The sequence below is a fragment of the Oncorhynchus mykiss genome, chromosome 14 (genome assembly GCF_013265735.2).
Source record: "Oncorhynchus mykiss isolate Arlee chromosome 14, USDA_OmykA_1.1, whole genome shotgun sequence".
Taxonomy (NCBI): Eukaryota; Metazoa; Chordata; class Actinopteri; order Salmoniformes; family Salmonidae; genus Oncorhynchus; species Oncorhynchus mykiss.
Window position 1 is genome coordinate 731,887 of NC_048578.1, and position 15,737 is coordinate 747,623.

The 15,737-nt window shown below is 43.0% G+C and overlaps 1 protein-coding gene across 2 annotated transcripts in view; it reads left to right on the forward strand.

Annotated features, from left to right (window-relative positions):
• Window positions 1-191: 191 nt before the first annotated feature.
• LOC110512013 (C-terminal-binding protein 1) overlaps window positions 192-15,737 on the forward strand; it is a 19,543-nt gene continuing 3,997 nt past the window's right edge. The window contains exons 1-6 of one of the 2 annotated variants that reach the window (XM_036942664.1): window positions 192-465; window positions 5,257-5,345; window positions 11,826-11,980; window positions 12,530-12,674; window positions 13,109-13,315; window positions 13,589-13,803. In XM_036942664.1, coding sequence (XP_036798559.1) covers window positions 11,843-11,980; window positions 12,530-12,674; window positions 13,109-13,315; window positions 13,589-13,803 — 705 coding nt within the window. In that variant the 5' untranslated portion in view covers window positions 192-465; window positions 5,257-5,345; window positions 11,826-11,842. The remainder of the gene's footprint in view (window positions 466-5,256; window positions 5,346-11,825; window positions 11,981-12,529; window positions 12,675-13,108; window positions 13,316-13,588; window positions 13,804-15,737) is intronic. The other variant, XM_036942663.1, reaches the window with a different exon arrangement.

The window sequence follows — 15,737 nt, forward strand, 5'->3', positions numbered from 1 at the left end:
CGGAAGTTAGGTCTGTATCCCTGAAAACCCAAAACATCCACTTTTTACCCGAAAACATCAGCTTTTTACCGAACCTGTGGAGAGTTTCTTTCAGGAAACAAAAGATACATTTTGTTTGGCCTTCGCTCCACCCCATTCCTCTTATTTTCTTTCAACCACCTCACACTTGCGCCCTTCTCTCTCTCTCGCTCTCAGCTCTCCCACTCCCATAAAATGCAGTGACAGTTGCATTCTGTGTGTGCATGCATGTGTGATAGAGATAGTCGAAATAGAAAGTGAGAGAGGGAGGGAGAGTGAAGGAGCAAAGGGGAATGCTTGCCACTGAGGGGCAGGGAAAAGGAATAAGGAAATTGAAGAAGCCGCCGTATGCTGTGGATTTTTATGAATATCTTGCTTGAAGTGAATATAATTTTTTGGGAAAAAAGATGGGAAGCTCGCATTTTCTGAACAAAGGCTTGCCGTTAGGTAAACATTCAGCTTTCATTTGGTGCATTGGACCACATGTTAACTGTGATGTGTGGTGTGTACACAGTGTACTGTACAGTATTCTTCCTTCCCTTCCCCCTCTTCCTTTCCCCCTCCACTCTCTCCCTCTCTCTCCATTATCTTCATCTCTACCATTCAGCAACTTACAATGCTGTAATAGCTTGCTTTCAACCTTGAATATGTTTCTGTTGATGCCTTGTATGCTTAGCCTAGGGGTGAAGGACAGAAATGCTATTTCCCTTCAAAAAATGTAAGGGCTGGCAAGGAGACACACAGCACATACATCCTAAATGGCCTTCCCGTTCATTGTGCAGTTGGGAACGGTGTTTCCAGTTCCATCTGACTTGCTTCCCAATTTTCCTTTCAGGGAAGAAAGAAACATTGATTCTAGAACAGTCTACTATGGGAATACTTCAGATTCAGGAAGGATAGAAAACAGCTTTGTAGGTGCTTAGTAGTCATGCTAGTATTGTGAATACTTCCATGTCTTCATTTTTTAAAGTTGACCTTTATTTAACTAGGCAAGTCACTTAAGAAATCATTCTTATTTTCAATGATGGCCTAGGAACAGTGGGTTAACTGCCTTGTTCGGGGGCAGAATGATAGATTTTTACCTTGTCAGCTCAGGGATCCGATCTTGCAACCTTTCAGTTACTAGTCCAACACTCTAACCACTAGGCTACCTGCCGCCCCATACTGGTGTCTGTTACTTGGATGTATTTTGTATTGTATTCACAACATCAGCATATTTTCTACAATGGGGGTCTTGTTTGTTGCTTGATCTTTTTCTATTATTATTATTATTATTCAAGTCTGGGCTCGTAGGTGTGTTCAGTTCAGTGATCAATGGATCGTGTCTTATCTTGTTATTAAAATCAGGCTAATTGACAAAGATACCAATTCACCCCTGGGGTGCTCAAATTGGCAGAATTACCCCCATGCAAAGATCACATGTCAGTATTGCCATGGAAATGCCATTAATATTGGTGATAAGACAATTCATTGTTTGTTAATTTATTTGAATTTGTATCATGTTGGCTTAGCTAATAGTTTTTGTATTTTCATTAATCTAAAACACAAATGTCAAACGTGGCTGATAAAACTCTCCAGTAATCGAGCTAGGCATATACATTCATCCTCATTTTCATGTTTGTAGTGAATTACACCCTGTGGCAGATCAGTCCAGTTGTGATCTAAACGCAGACAAGCAAGACATGGCTTAATGATCCTGTTTACCTGTGTGATTGTGTTTGTGTGTTTTCTCACTTGTGTCTGAGTGTGTGTGTGTGCGTGCGTGCGTTCGCGTGACTGACTGGGTGTGTGTATTGGTGTTTGTGTCTCTCGGTGAGTATGCATGTGTCCGCCTGCATGTGTGTATGCTGGTGGCGGGATGAGGTAGAGAGGGAATGAGGGAGGGAGCTGAAGGAGAAGAGAGGGGTGTGTCTATACTCCCCTGGCTCGCCTAGGAGGGAGATTTCCTGTGGGAACAGAACAGTGGGTTGAGACAGTCACGCCATGTTTGTTTATGCCAGATTGGCTATGATCATAAATCACATAGCCTGAGCTGCTCACAGGTGCACAGTTTTTTTCCCTTCTTTATGGTGGTTACAGTTACGATGCTACCTTTCCTATCAATGCAAATATGGGTTTATTGGGCTGTATTGAAAAATAATGTATACGAGGACATCTTAAATAAGTGGGGAAATAAATTAAATAGAGCTATGTTTGAAGCATTTCATATTTGCATAGTAAAGGACAGCTCGGATCAAATCAAATCAAATTTGATTTGTCACATGCGCCGAATACAACAGGTGTAGTAGACCTTACCGTGAAATGCTTACTTACAAGCCCTTATTGACCAACAATGCAGTTAAGAAAATAGAGTTAGGAAAATATTGACAAAATAAAATTGAAATAACAATAAAATTGAAGTAACACTATAAAATAACAATAACGTGGCTATATACAGGAGGCACCGGTACCTCCTGTATATAGTAATTTGTACATGGAGGTAGGGGTAAAGTGACTATGCATAGATAATAAACAGCGAGTAGCAGCAGTGTAAAAACAAAGGGGGAGGGGGTGTCAATGCAATAGTCCAGGTGGCAATTGATTAATTGATAAGCAGTCTTATGGCTTGGGGGTAGAAGCTTTTAAGAAGCCTTTTGGACCTAGACGTGGTCTCTCTGGTACCGCTTGCCATGCGGTAGCAGAGAGAACAGTCTATGACGTGGGTGACTGGAGTCTTTGGCAATTTTTTGGGCCTTCCTCTGACACCACCTAGTATATATGTTCTGGATGGCAGGAAGCTTGACCCCAGTGATGTACTGGGCCATACGCACTACCCTCTGTAGAGCCTTACAGTTGGATGACGAGCAGTTGCCATACCAGGAGATGCAACCGGTCAGGATGTTCTTTATGGTGCAGCTATAGAACTTTTAGAGTATCTGAGGACCCATGCCAAATCTTTTCAGTCTCCTGAGTGGGATTTATCATTGTCTTTCCCTCTTCACGACTATCTTGGTGTGTTTGGACCATGATAGTTTGTTGGTGATGTGGACTCTAAGGAACTTGGAACTCTCGACCCACTCCACAACAGCCCCGTCAATGTGAATGGGGGCGTGTTCAGCCCTCTTTTTTCTGTAGTCCACGATCAGCTCCTTGCTCACATTGAGGGAGAGGTTGTTCCCCTGGCACCACACTGAAAGGTGTCTGACCACTTCCCTATTGGCTGTCTCATCATTGTCAGTGATCAGGCCTATCACTTTGTCGTCAGCAAACTTAATGATGGTGTAGGAGTCGTGCTTGACCGCGCAGTAGAACAGGGAGTACAGGAGGGGACTGAGCACACACCCAAGGGGCCCCTGTGTTAAGAATCAGCATGCCGGATGTGTTGTTGCCTACCCTTACCACCTGGGGGGTGGCCCGTCATGAAGTCCAGGATTCAGTTGCAAAGGGAGTTATTAAGTCCCAGGGTCCTTAGTTTAGTGATGAGCTTTGAGGGCACTATGGTGTTGAACGCTGAGCTGTAATCAATGAATAGCATTCTCACATAGGTGTTCCTTTTGCCCAGTTGTGAAAGGGCAGTGTGGAGTGCAATAGAGATTTCATTATCTGTGGATCTGTTGGGGCGGTATGCAAATGAGGGGGGGTCTAGGGTTTCTGGGATAATGGTGTTGATGTGAACTATGAGCAGCCTTTCAAAGCATTTCATAGCTACAAATGTGAGTGCTACGGGTCGGAAATCATTTATGCAGGTTACCTTAGTGTTCTTGGGCACAGGGACTATGGTGGTATGCTTGAAACATGTTGGTATTACAGACTCAGACAGGGAGAGTTTGAAAATGTCAGTGAAGATACTTGCCAGTTGGTCAGCGCATGCTCGGAGTACACGTCCATGTAATCCGTCTGGCCCTGTGGCCTTGTGAATGTTGATCTGTTTAAAGGTCTTACTCATATCAGCTGCAGAGAACGTGATCACACAGTCGCCGAAACAGCTGATGATCTCATGCATGTTTCAGTGTTACTTACCTCGAAGCGAGCATAGAAGTTATTTAGCTCGTCTGATAGGCTTGTGTCACTAGGCAGCTCTTGGCTGTGCTTCCCTTTGTAGTCTGATATAGTTTGTAAGCCCTGCCACATCCAACGTGCGTCAGAGCCGGTGTAGTACGATTCGATCTTAGTCATGTATTGATGCTGTTTGATTGCCTGTTTGATGGTTCGTCGGAGGGCATTGTGGGATTTCTTCTAAGCTTCCGGGTTAGAGTCTCTCGCTCATTGAAAGCGGCAGCTCTACCCTTTAGCTCAGTGCGAATGTCGCCTGTAATCCATGGCTTCTGGTTGGGGTATGTGCGCACAGTCACTGTGGGGACGACGTCATCGATGCACTTATTGATGAAGCCAGGGACTCATGTGGTGTACTCCTCAATGCCATTGGAAGAATCCTGGAACATATTTCAGGTTCTGCCATGAAAACAGTCCTGTAGTTTAGCATCTGCTTCATCTGACCAATTTTTTATTGACCGAGTCATTGGTGCTTCCTGCTTTAATTTTAGCTTGTAAGCAGGAATCAGGAGGATAGAATTATAGTCAGATTTGCCAAATCTGAGGGCGAGGGAGAGCTTCTCTGTGTGTGGAGTAAAGGGGATGTAGAGTTTTTTTTCCCTCTGGTTGCACATTTAACATGCTGATAGAAATTAGGTAAAACTGATTAAAGTTTCCCTGCATTAAAGTCCCCGGCCACTAGGTGTGCCACCTCTGGATGAGCGTTTTCCTGTTTGCTTATGGCGATATACAGCTCATTGAGTGTGGTTTTAGTGCCAGCACAAGACTGTGATGGTATGTAGACAGCTACGAAAAATACTGATGACTACTCTCTAAGTAGATAGTGTGGTCTACAGCTTATCATGAGATACTCTACCTCAGGTGAGCAAAAGCTCGAGACTTCCTTAGATATCTTGCATCAGCTGTTGTTTACAAATATGCATTGGCCCACACCCAGTATCTTACCAGAGGCTGCTGTTCTATCCTGCCGATAGAGTGTATAACCCGCCAGCTGTATGTTATGAATGTCGCCGTTCAGCCACGACTCTGTGAAACATAAGATATTACAGTTTCTAGGACATAGGTGCTTTCAGTTCGTCCCATTTATTTTCCAGCGATTGAATGTTAGCTAGCAGTACGGATGGCAAAGGCAGATTATCCACTCGTTGCCTGATCCTCACAAGGCACCCCGATCTCTTTCCGCAAAATCTCTGTTTCTTTCTCCAGCGAATGACGGTGATGAGGGCCTGTACGGGTGTTTGGAGTATATCCTTCCCGTCCGACTCATTAAAGAAAGATTCTTCATCTAATTTGAGGTGAGTAATCGCTGTTCTGATGTCCAGAAGCTCTTTTCTGTCATAAGAGATGTTAGCAGCAACATTATGTACAAAATAAGTTACAAACAATGCGATTAAACAAACAAAATAGCATGGTTGATTAAGAGCCAATAAAAAGGCAGCCATCTTCATCAAAAAAAGTGTTAAGTTTAGGGTTAAGCTTAGGAGTTAGGTTAATGGCTTGAAGTTAGGGTTAGGGGAAGAGTTAGCTAACATGCCAAGTAGCTCCAAAGTAGCTAAAAAGCAGTAAGTAGTTGCAAAGTTGCTAATTAGCTAAAATGCTAAAGTTGTCCATGATGAGATTCAAATATGCAACCTTTAGGTTGCTAGACATTCGCGTTACCACCCGTTTTTTTTTAACTGTCTCAACAGAATGAAACAAAACATGTTTTTATAGGCTATTTAAAGGACATGTAATTGTGGCTAATTTAGACAATATGTTGGTGGTGGTGGCTGTGTGGGTGGTTAAACAGCCAATGCATACGGTACATTTCTCAAATGTCCGATAATTTAAGATCTTCCAGGTCACTTGTCTGGGCTTTTGGCTGATAAAGAAATTGGAAAGCCGATGAATAAGATTGGCACCCCAAAAAAATCGCATTGCGAAATAACGTTTTTTTGCCTGCTCATTGGTGAAAATACCAGTAAATGTAAATATATTTGACCGGTCGTGCTTATCAGTCTATGGGTTAATTTGCATAATTTAGTGGAATTAAAATGCAGTGTGTGTATATTCATTCGTTCTGTATTTTATTTATCACAAGCTCACAGCTAAGTCTTTGAGCTGAAAATCTGTCAGACAGTACTTTTATAAGCCCAATCATTGCGCAAAAGTTCTAAATGCAATCGTTTGTTAAAAAAAGTTATTATGGCCACGATTATTAAAAAGAGATACTATTTTTAGCCCTATTTCTCATGGTAGCCTAATTGATACATCCTTCCCATTCACCATTCAAATGCATATTTTATTTTTATTTTATTTAACCTTTATTTAACTAGGCAAATTCTTATTTACAATGACGGCCTACCAAAAGGCAAAGGCCTCTTGCGGGGATGGGGGCTGGGATTAAAACAATTAAATACATAAAAATATATAGGACAAAACACACATCACGACAAGAGAGACAACACAACACTACATAGAGTCCTAAGACAACAACATAGCAATTCAGCAACACATGACAACACAGCATTGTAGCAACACAACATGACAACAACATGGTAGCAACACAACATGGCAGCAGCACAACATGGTAGCAGCACAAAACACGGTACAAATATTATTGGGCACAGACAACAGCAGAAAGGGCAAGAAGGTAGAGACAAAAATACATCACACAAAGCAGCTACAACCGTCAGTAAGAGTGTCCATGATTGAGTCTTTGAATGAAGAGATTCCGATTAAACTGTTCAGTTTGAGTGTTTGTTGCAGCTCGTTCCAGTCGCTAACTGCAGCGAACTGAAAAGAAGAGTGGCCCAGGGATGTGTGCTTTGGGGACCTTTAACAGAATGTGACTGGCTATGGAGGATGAGGGCTGCAGTAGATATCTCAGATAGGGGGGAGTGAGGCCTAAGAAGATTTTATAAATTATCATCATCCAGTGGGTCTTGCGACCGGTATACAGAGATGACCAGTTTACAGAGGAGTCTAGTGTGCAGTGATGTGTCCTATAAGGAGCTTTGGTGGCAAATATGATGGCTGAATGGTAAAGAACATCTAGCCGCTCAAGAGCACCCTTACCTGCCGATCTATAAATTACATCTCCGTAATCTAGCATGGGTAGGATGGTCATCTGAATCAGGGTTAGTTTGGGAGCTGGGGTGAAAGAGGAGCGATTACGATAGAGGAAACCAAGTCTAGATGTAACTTTAGCTTGCAGCTTTGATATGTGCTGAGAGAAGGACAGTGTACCGTATAGCCATACTCCCAAGTACTTGTATGAGGTGACTACTTCAAGCTATAAACCCTCAGAGGTAGTAATCACACCTGTGGGGATAGGCATTCTTCTTACCAAACCACATGACCTTTGTTTTGGAGGTGTTCAGAACCAGGTTAAGGGCAGTTGAACACTAAGAAAACTTTGTTATAGAGCGTTTAACTCAAAATCCCGGGAAGAGCCAGCTGAGTATAAAACTGTATCATCTGCTTATAAAAGGATGAGAGAGCTTCCTACTGCCTGAGAGATGTTGTTGATGTAAATTGAGAAGAGCTTGGGGCATAGGACCGAGCCTTGGGGTACTGCCTTGGTGACAGGCAGTGGCTGAGACAGCAGATGTTCTGACTTTATACACTGCACTCTTTGAGAGAGTTAGTTAGCAAACCAGGTCAAAGACCCCTCAGAAACACCAATACTCATTAGCTGGCCCACAAGAATGGAATGGTCTACCATATCAAAAGCTTTGGCCAAGTCAATAAAAATAGCAGCACAACATTGCTTAAAATCAAGGGCAATGGTGACATCATTGGCAGGAAGACAGATTTCATCAGCGTGTAACTTTGCAATGATCTGGAGGCAGTATGCATTTTGAAAACATATGTATCTTAATTTTACTACCTGAAAATTTTACTACCTATTACTACCAAAGTATCCTAGGCAAAGTATGACCATATCCGTGGAGGCAATTATTTGATAATTATATGCCATTGAAACCAGTAGCCTATTTCTCTCACGTTCTATTGTTATTGCGTCTTTAGATTTCCCCTCTTTCTACATTTCTAATGGATATTTTAATCTCTGTCACTTTGACAAGTGTTTTCTGCTAATTGTTTTATGAAACTAACATTCGCGCGTAGCCTATGGCCTTGTGCGCATTGCTGCGCTTATAATGTGATGAAATAATAGTTGATCAACATTTTAAGCAAAACATTCTGATCTAATGCATCAGACTTATTGCTTTTTAACTTTTTTTTTAGTGTAGCCTAGTGGTTGTATGAATTTGTGATCTATCGTTCCACAATTGTTCCAGAGTTTCTTAGGAATAGGCTATTTCTTTCTCGACAAGCTGACCAGCAGAATAGGTAATTTTTTATACTATGGGGCATAATAGATTGACATAGGCTAGTGATTTTGCTGTTCATTATTCATCTTGTTGGCTGGGGAAAATGTGTACAGCTATTCTAATATCTTCAATGCACATCGGAATTTGGTAAGAAGCCTTTCATTGCATTCTCGACTTGCATGTTTTGTTAAGATAAATTACCATAATTTAAATGTGATTTCTGTCATTCTGAGCACAGTGAATGGACGTCCTAATCAGGTTACGCACCTAATGCATATGGATCCAGTAAATTTCTCAAATGTCTGGTCAATTAAAATGCTGCCGGTCATATGTCAGGCACCACATTTTCATAACGGCAACCCTGGTTCGGCGCCATATACAGTGCATTCGTAAAGTATTCACACCCCTTGACTTTTTCCACATTTTGTTACGTTACAACCGTATTCTAAAATGATTAAATTGTTTATTTCCCCTCATCAATCTACAATCAATACCCCATAATTACAAAGCAAAAACAGATTGACATTTTTGCAAATGTATATTAAAAAAAACGGAAATATCACATTTACATAAGTATTCAGACCCATTGCTCAGTACTTTGTTAAAGCACCTTTGGCAGTGATTACAGCCTTGAGTCTTCTTGGGTATAATGCTAAAAGCTTGGAACACCTGTATTTGTGGAGTTTCTCCCATTCTTCTCTGCAGATCCTCTCAAGCTCTGTCAGATTGCACAGCTATTTTCAGGTCTCTCCAGAGATGTTCGATCGGGTTCAAGACTTGTTCCCGAAGCCACTCTTGCGTTGTCTTGGCTGTGTGCTTCGGGTTGTTGTCCTGTTGGGAGGTGAACCTTTGCCCCAGTCTGAGGTCCTAAGCCTCTGGAGCAGGTTTTCATCAAAGATCTCTCTGTACTTTGCTCCATACATCTTTCCCTTTATCCTGACTAGTCTCCCAATCCCTGCTGCTGATGCTGCCACCATCACGCTCACCGTAGGCAGTAGAATGGCCTCACTGATGAGCTCAGTGACTTTCAACGTGGTACCGTCATAGGATGCCACCATTTCAACAGGTCAGTTCGTAAAATTTCTGTGGTAGTCCACACAAGCTCACAGAACGGACCGCCGAGTGCTGAAGCATGTAGCGCGTAAAAATCGCCTGTCCTTGGTTGCAACACTCACTTCCAAACCACCTCTGGAAGCAACTTCAGCACAAGAACTGTTCAGCGGGAGCTTCATGAAATGATTTGCCACGTCCGACAGACAAATCTGGGTTTGGCGGATGCCAGGAGAACGCTACCTGCCCCAATGTATAGTGCCAACTATAAAGTTTGGTGGAGGAGGAATAATGGTCTAGGGCTGTTTTTCGTGGTTCGGGCTAGGCCCCTTAGTTCCAGTGAAATCTTAACGCTACAACATACAATGACATTCTAGACGATTCTGTGCTTCCAACATTGTGGCAACAGTTTGGGGAAGGCCCTTTCCTGTTTCAGCATGACAATGCCCCCATGCACAAAGCGAGGTCCATACAGAAATGGTTTGCCAAGATCGGTGTGGAAGAACTTGACTGGATTGCATAGAGCCGTGACCTCAACCCAATCTAACACCTTTGGATGAATTAGAACACCGACCTCACTAATGCTATTGCGGCTGAATGGAAGCAAGTCCCCGCAGCAATGTTCCAACATCTAGTGAAAAGCCTTCCCAAAACAGTGTGCCTCTTGAGTGGCGCAGCGGTCTAAGGCACTGCATTGCAGTGAGGCATCACGGGTTCAATCCCGGGCTGTGTCGCAGCTGGAGACCCATGAGGTGGCACAAAATTGGCCCAATGTTGTCGGGTAAGGGGAGTGTTTGGCTGGCCTTGTCCCATCACACTCTAGCAACTCCTGTGGCGGGCTGGGCGCATGCACTCTGACACGTTGTACAGTGTTTTCTTTGACACGTTGGTGCGGCTGGCATTCGGGTTAAAGGAGCAGTGCAGCTTGGCAGGGTCATGTTTTGGCTCCCGACCTTCATCTCTCCTGAGTCCATACAGGAGTTGCTGCAATGGGACAAGACTGTAACTACCAATTGGGGAGAAAAGGGGTAAACAATTATAAAAGTGGAGACTGTTATAGCAGTATAGTGGTGACCAACTCCATATTAATGCCCATGATTTCGGAATTAGATGTTTGAGTAGGTGTCCACATACTTTTGGTAATGTAGTGTATGTTTCCAAATATTTCTACATTAATGTGGATGCTACCATGATTACGGATAGTCCTGAATGAATCATCAATATTGAGACGTGAGAAAGTTACAAACATTCAAATATCATACCCCCATGACCTGCTAACCTCTCACCATTATAATAGCAGGGGTTAGCATTTTTTGGGGGGGTTATGATATTTGTGCGTCACTGTCAGTAGTATGCATTTGCATTCCAAAACGGTATTGTATTTTGAAATTTGTGAAAGGCAAATTCACAGCCACAGCTAACCATATTATTTCAACCTCATAGTGTGGAAAGATATATAAAACACAGTGAAATCAAATTTTTGACTGCACTGGGCCGTTAAAACTGCAACATTTTCTTAATGCCCCAAGTCATTTATGACTTAGTTACCACTTTCACTGTAATTTTCAATTTGATTAATTGCAACATCAGGGGGTATATTTCTCATTTAGTGACACATTTTGAGAGGTTTGAAGTCACAGTATGAAAAGGTCTGCTTCTGGTGGCTTGTAAAAAAACATGCATAAAGAAAACCTTTAACATTTTTAATTGCTTTCCAGAGTCATGGATGCAAAATTTCCTTTTTAAAACTGGGAATAATTAAGAAACCAAGTATGAGACCCGATTTAGGATTTTTTTTTACTAGCATGGGATTCATTAACATACCAGCTAACAACTGGATTTGTGGTGGATTGTAGGTGGAAAAGTATACCAAACATTAGGAACACCTTCCTATTATTGAGTCCCCCCCCTGCAGATGTGCTTCCCACAGTTGTGTCAAGTTGGCTGGATGCCCTTTGGGTGGTGGACCATTCTTGATACACACAGGAAACTATTGAACATGAAAACCCCAGCAGCGTTGCAGTTCTTGACACATGGTAGCAGATGCGCTTGGCATCTGCTACCATACCCCGTTCAAAGGCACTGAAATCTTTTGTTTTGCCCTCCATGTCTCAATTGTCTCAACGCTTAAAAATCCTTCTTTAACCCGTCTCCTCCCCTTTATCTAAACTGACTGAAGTGGATTTAACAAGTGACATCAATATGGGATTATTGCTTACACCTGGATTCACTTGCTCAGTCTATGTCATGGAAAGAGCAGGGGGTTCTTAATGTTTTGTATACTCAGTGTATATGCTCATAAACACAACTGCAATTTTCCCACACTACAATGTCAAATTCACAACCCATACCAGTAAAATATGATGTCAAATACAGTATGTTTTACCCTTCCACTCTCTCTGTCTTCAGGCATTCGACCGCCTATCATGAATGGGACCATGAACCCACGGCCCCTGGTGGCCCTGCTGGACGGGCGTGACTGCACAATAGAGATGCCAATCCTTAAAGACGTGGCCACTGTGGCCTTCTGTGATGCCCAGTCCACCCAGGAGATCCATGAGAAGGTGCTGCCCTGCCCTGCCTTGCCCTGTCCCTCCATGCCAAATGATTATCTCTCTGCTCAGCTTCATAATTCAAAAAATACTCCCTGGCTTAAAACCAGTATTTGTTGACCATCCTATAAGCAAGACCTTGTGCTGCTAAACAAGCTTGTTAACATACCATAACTAATGATGTCCTAAAAACAATGGCCAGGCTGTTACGACCATCTCTCTCTCTCCCTTTCTCAAAACACTTTTAGATTGGTGTATTGTATTGTGAATTGTTAGAAACTACTGCACTGTTGGAGCTAGGAACACAAGCATTTCCCTACACCCGCAATAACATCTGCTAAATATGTGTATGTGACCAATACAATTTGATTTGAAAGATTAGCTTCTACTACAAGAGCCCAATGGAGAGCCCATGTCAGGGGAGTAAACAACACAGCCACAGTTAATTCAGTTTGCTTTTAATTCTGATGACACATTAGTTCAAAGTGGTCTATTTCTCTTAGGGAAGGGTGCTATACAACTGCCCTCTGTGCACTAAACCTGAGAGCTTTCTGTTGACAGGTACTGAACGAGGCTGTAGGAGCTCTGATGTACCACACCATCACGCTAATGAGGGAGGACCTGGAGAAATTCAAGGGCCTTCGGATCATTGTCCGCATAGGCAGCGGCTTCGACAATATCGACATCAAGTCGGCTGGAGATTTAGGTGAGGCCCTGCATTACTCTTTCTCAACTTTATACAGATGTCCACCCAAAGAGGGGCGGCAGGGTAGCCTAGTGGTTAGAGCATTGGACTAGTAACTGGAAGGTTGCAAGTTCAAACCCCTGAGCTGACAAGATACAAATCTGTCGTTCTGCCCCTGAACAGGCAGTTAACCCACTGTTCCTAGGCCGTCATTGAAAATAAGAATTTGTTCTTAACTGACTTGCCTGGTTAAAAAAAAAAATGTAGGCATGCAGGCTTACTAGGTCAAATATTATATCATTTTCTGCATGTTATGGTATTCCATTTAAAACAAAGTGCAACTGCTCAGATCTCCATAATAAAAACAACTTTTTGATATAGTAAACTATACTTACCTTACGTTACTCCACCTTACACTACGAGTAGCTGTTTACAATAGCCCTCTCCCCCAATAGGGATAGCAGTGTGTAACATGCCAGCAGCGTCGGTGGAGGAGACAGCGGACTCCACACTGTGTCACATCCTGAACTTGTACCGACGAACCACGTGGCTTCACCAGGCACTGCGCGAGGGCACCAGGGTACAGAGCGTGGAGCAGATCAGAGAGGTGGCGTCCGGTGCGGCGCGGATGCGCGGGGAGACACTTGGCATCATCGGCCTCGGTTAGTCAGAGATCTTTCAGTACAATATTGTATTACACTACCCAACTAGGTATTAGCTGAAGATACGATTGTGGATAATTGGTTGTTAAGATATGGGTTTGTTCAATAGTGTTCGATAGCTTTTCTATATGCCATTGTTTGCTGTGAATTGTTACAAAACAGGCATGGTATATGCTGTAAGGATTTAACCTTTATTGCATCCCTTTGGTGTAATTACAGTATTTACATGTCTGTGAATTACTCAAATGTCCATGTTGTGTTGTGTATCCTCAGGCCGTGTTGGCCAGGGTGTAGCACTCAGAGCCAAAGCGTTTGGGTTCAATGTGATCTTGTATGACCCATACCTGTCTGACGGGGTGGAGCGAGCCCTGGGCCTGCAGCGTGTCAACACCCTCCAGGACCTGCTTTTCCACAGCGACTGTGTCACCCTCCACTGCAGCCTCAATGAGCACAACCACCACCTCATCAATGACTTCACCATCAAACAGGTCAGGGACATGACGCACGTACACACACAATCTAAATTAGGCCTACAAAAAGGGGGGACACATATTGTACAATACAGGTGGACAACTTTGATTTAAGAAGTGGGGGGAACATATTTGATAAAAATAGCCTACCTGACCGCTCAGAGGCGTACTCATAGTCCTAAAGCACTTTAAAAAATAAAAAATATATTTTGATTTAACACTTTTATTTCATAGTTTTGATGTTATTTCATACTTTTGATGTCTTCACTATTATTCACTATTAACCTGAGTAAGTGTGCCTCTGGTAATCAGCCTCTGGTAAGACACGGGGCGTGGGCCTATGCATATTTGTAAACAACAGCTGGTTACACGATATCTAAGGAAGTCTCGCCTGAGGTAGAGTATCTCATGATAAGCTGTAGACCACACTATCTACCTAGAGAGTTTTCATCTGAATTTTTCGTAGCTGTCTACTACATACCACCACAGACCGATGCTGGCAATAAGACCTCACTCAATGAGCTGTATACCTCCATAAGCAAACAGGAAAATGCTCATCCAGAGGCGGTGCTCCTGGTGGCCAGGGACTTTAATGCAGGGAAGCTTAAATCCATGTTACCAAATTTCTAATCAGCATGTTAAATGTGCAACCAGAGGGAAAAAAACTCTAGACCACCTTTACTGCACACACAGACGCGTACAAAGCTCTCCCTTGCCCTCCATTTGACAAATCTGACCATAATTATATCCTCCTGATTCCTGCTTACAAGCAAAAAAATTAAGCAGAAGCACCAGTGACTCAGTCAATAAAAAAGTGGTCAGATGAAGCAGATGCTAAACTACAGGACTGTTTTGCTAGCACGGACTGGAATATGTTCCGAGATTCCTCCGATGGCTTTGAGGAGTAGACCACATAAGTCACTGGCTTCATCAATAAGTGCATTGATGATGTCGTCCCCACAGTGACTTTTAAAGACCTTTAAAAGAAAGACCTTTTAAAGGCAGTCACAAGGCCGCAGGGCCAGACGGATTACCAGGACGTGTACTTCGAACTTGCGCTGACCAACTGACAAGTGTCTTCACGGACATTTTCAACCTCTCCCTGTCTGAGTCTGTAATACCAACATGGTTCAAGCAGACCACCATAGTCCCTTACCACCAAGGACCCTGGGACTAAACACCTCCCTCTGCAACTGGTAAGGGTAGGTAACAACACGCTAGCATTTGGCATGGGTCCTCAGATCCTCAAAAGGTTTTACAGCTGCACCATCGAGAGCATCCTGACAGGTTGCATCACTGCTTGGTATGGCAACTGCTCGGCCTCCGACCGAAACGCACTACAGTGTGTACGGCCCAGTACATCACTGGGGCCAAGCTTCCTGCCATCCAGGACCTCTATACCAGGCGGTGTCAGAGGAAGGCCCTAAAAATTGTCAAAGACTCCAGCCACCCTAGTCATAGACCGTTCTCTCTGCTACCGCACGGCAAGCGGTCCCGGAGCGCCAAGTGTAGGTCCAAAAGGCTTCTAAACAGTTTCTACCCCCAAGTCATATGACTCCTGAACATCTAATCAAATGGCTATCCAGACTATTTGCATTTGATTTGTGTCCAAACTTTTGACTGGTATTGCATATGCGGATTATAATGTTGGTCTGTCAAAACTACAGTCAGATCTTATAGCATCAAATGAGAATGTGATTAATAATAACATAAAATGTGTTTTCTATTGGGTGATTACAACATACATTTTACAAGTAAGAACCACTCACTGATATCTGACTTTTTGAAGACTTTATACTCCAGCTATATGTATCCCTTCATCTATAAGCCCACTAGAGAGACCAGTTTATCTGCCACCCTTATTGATAATATTTTTTACAAATTCTTTGAATAATGTCGCTAATACAGGTTTACTTTATCCTGACATTTCTGACCACTTTCCAATTTTCCAC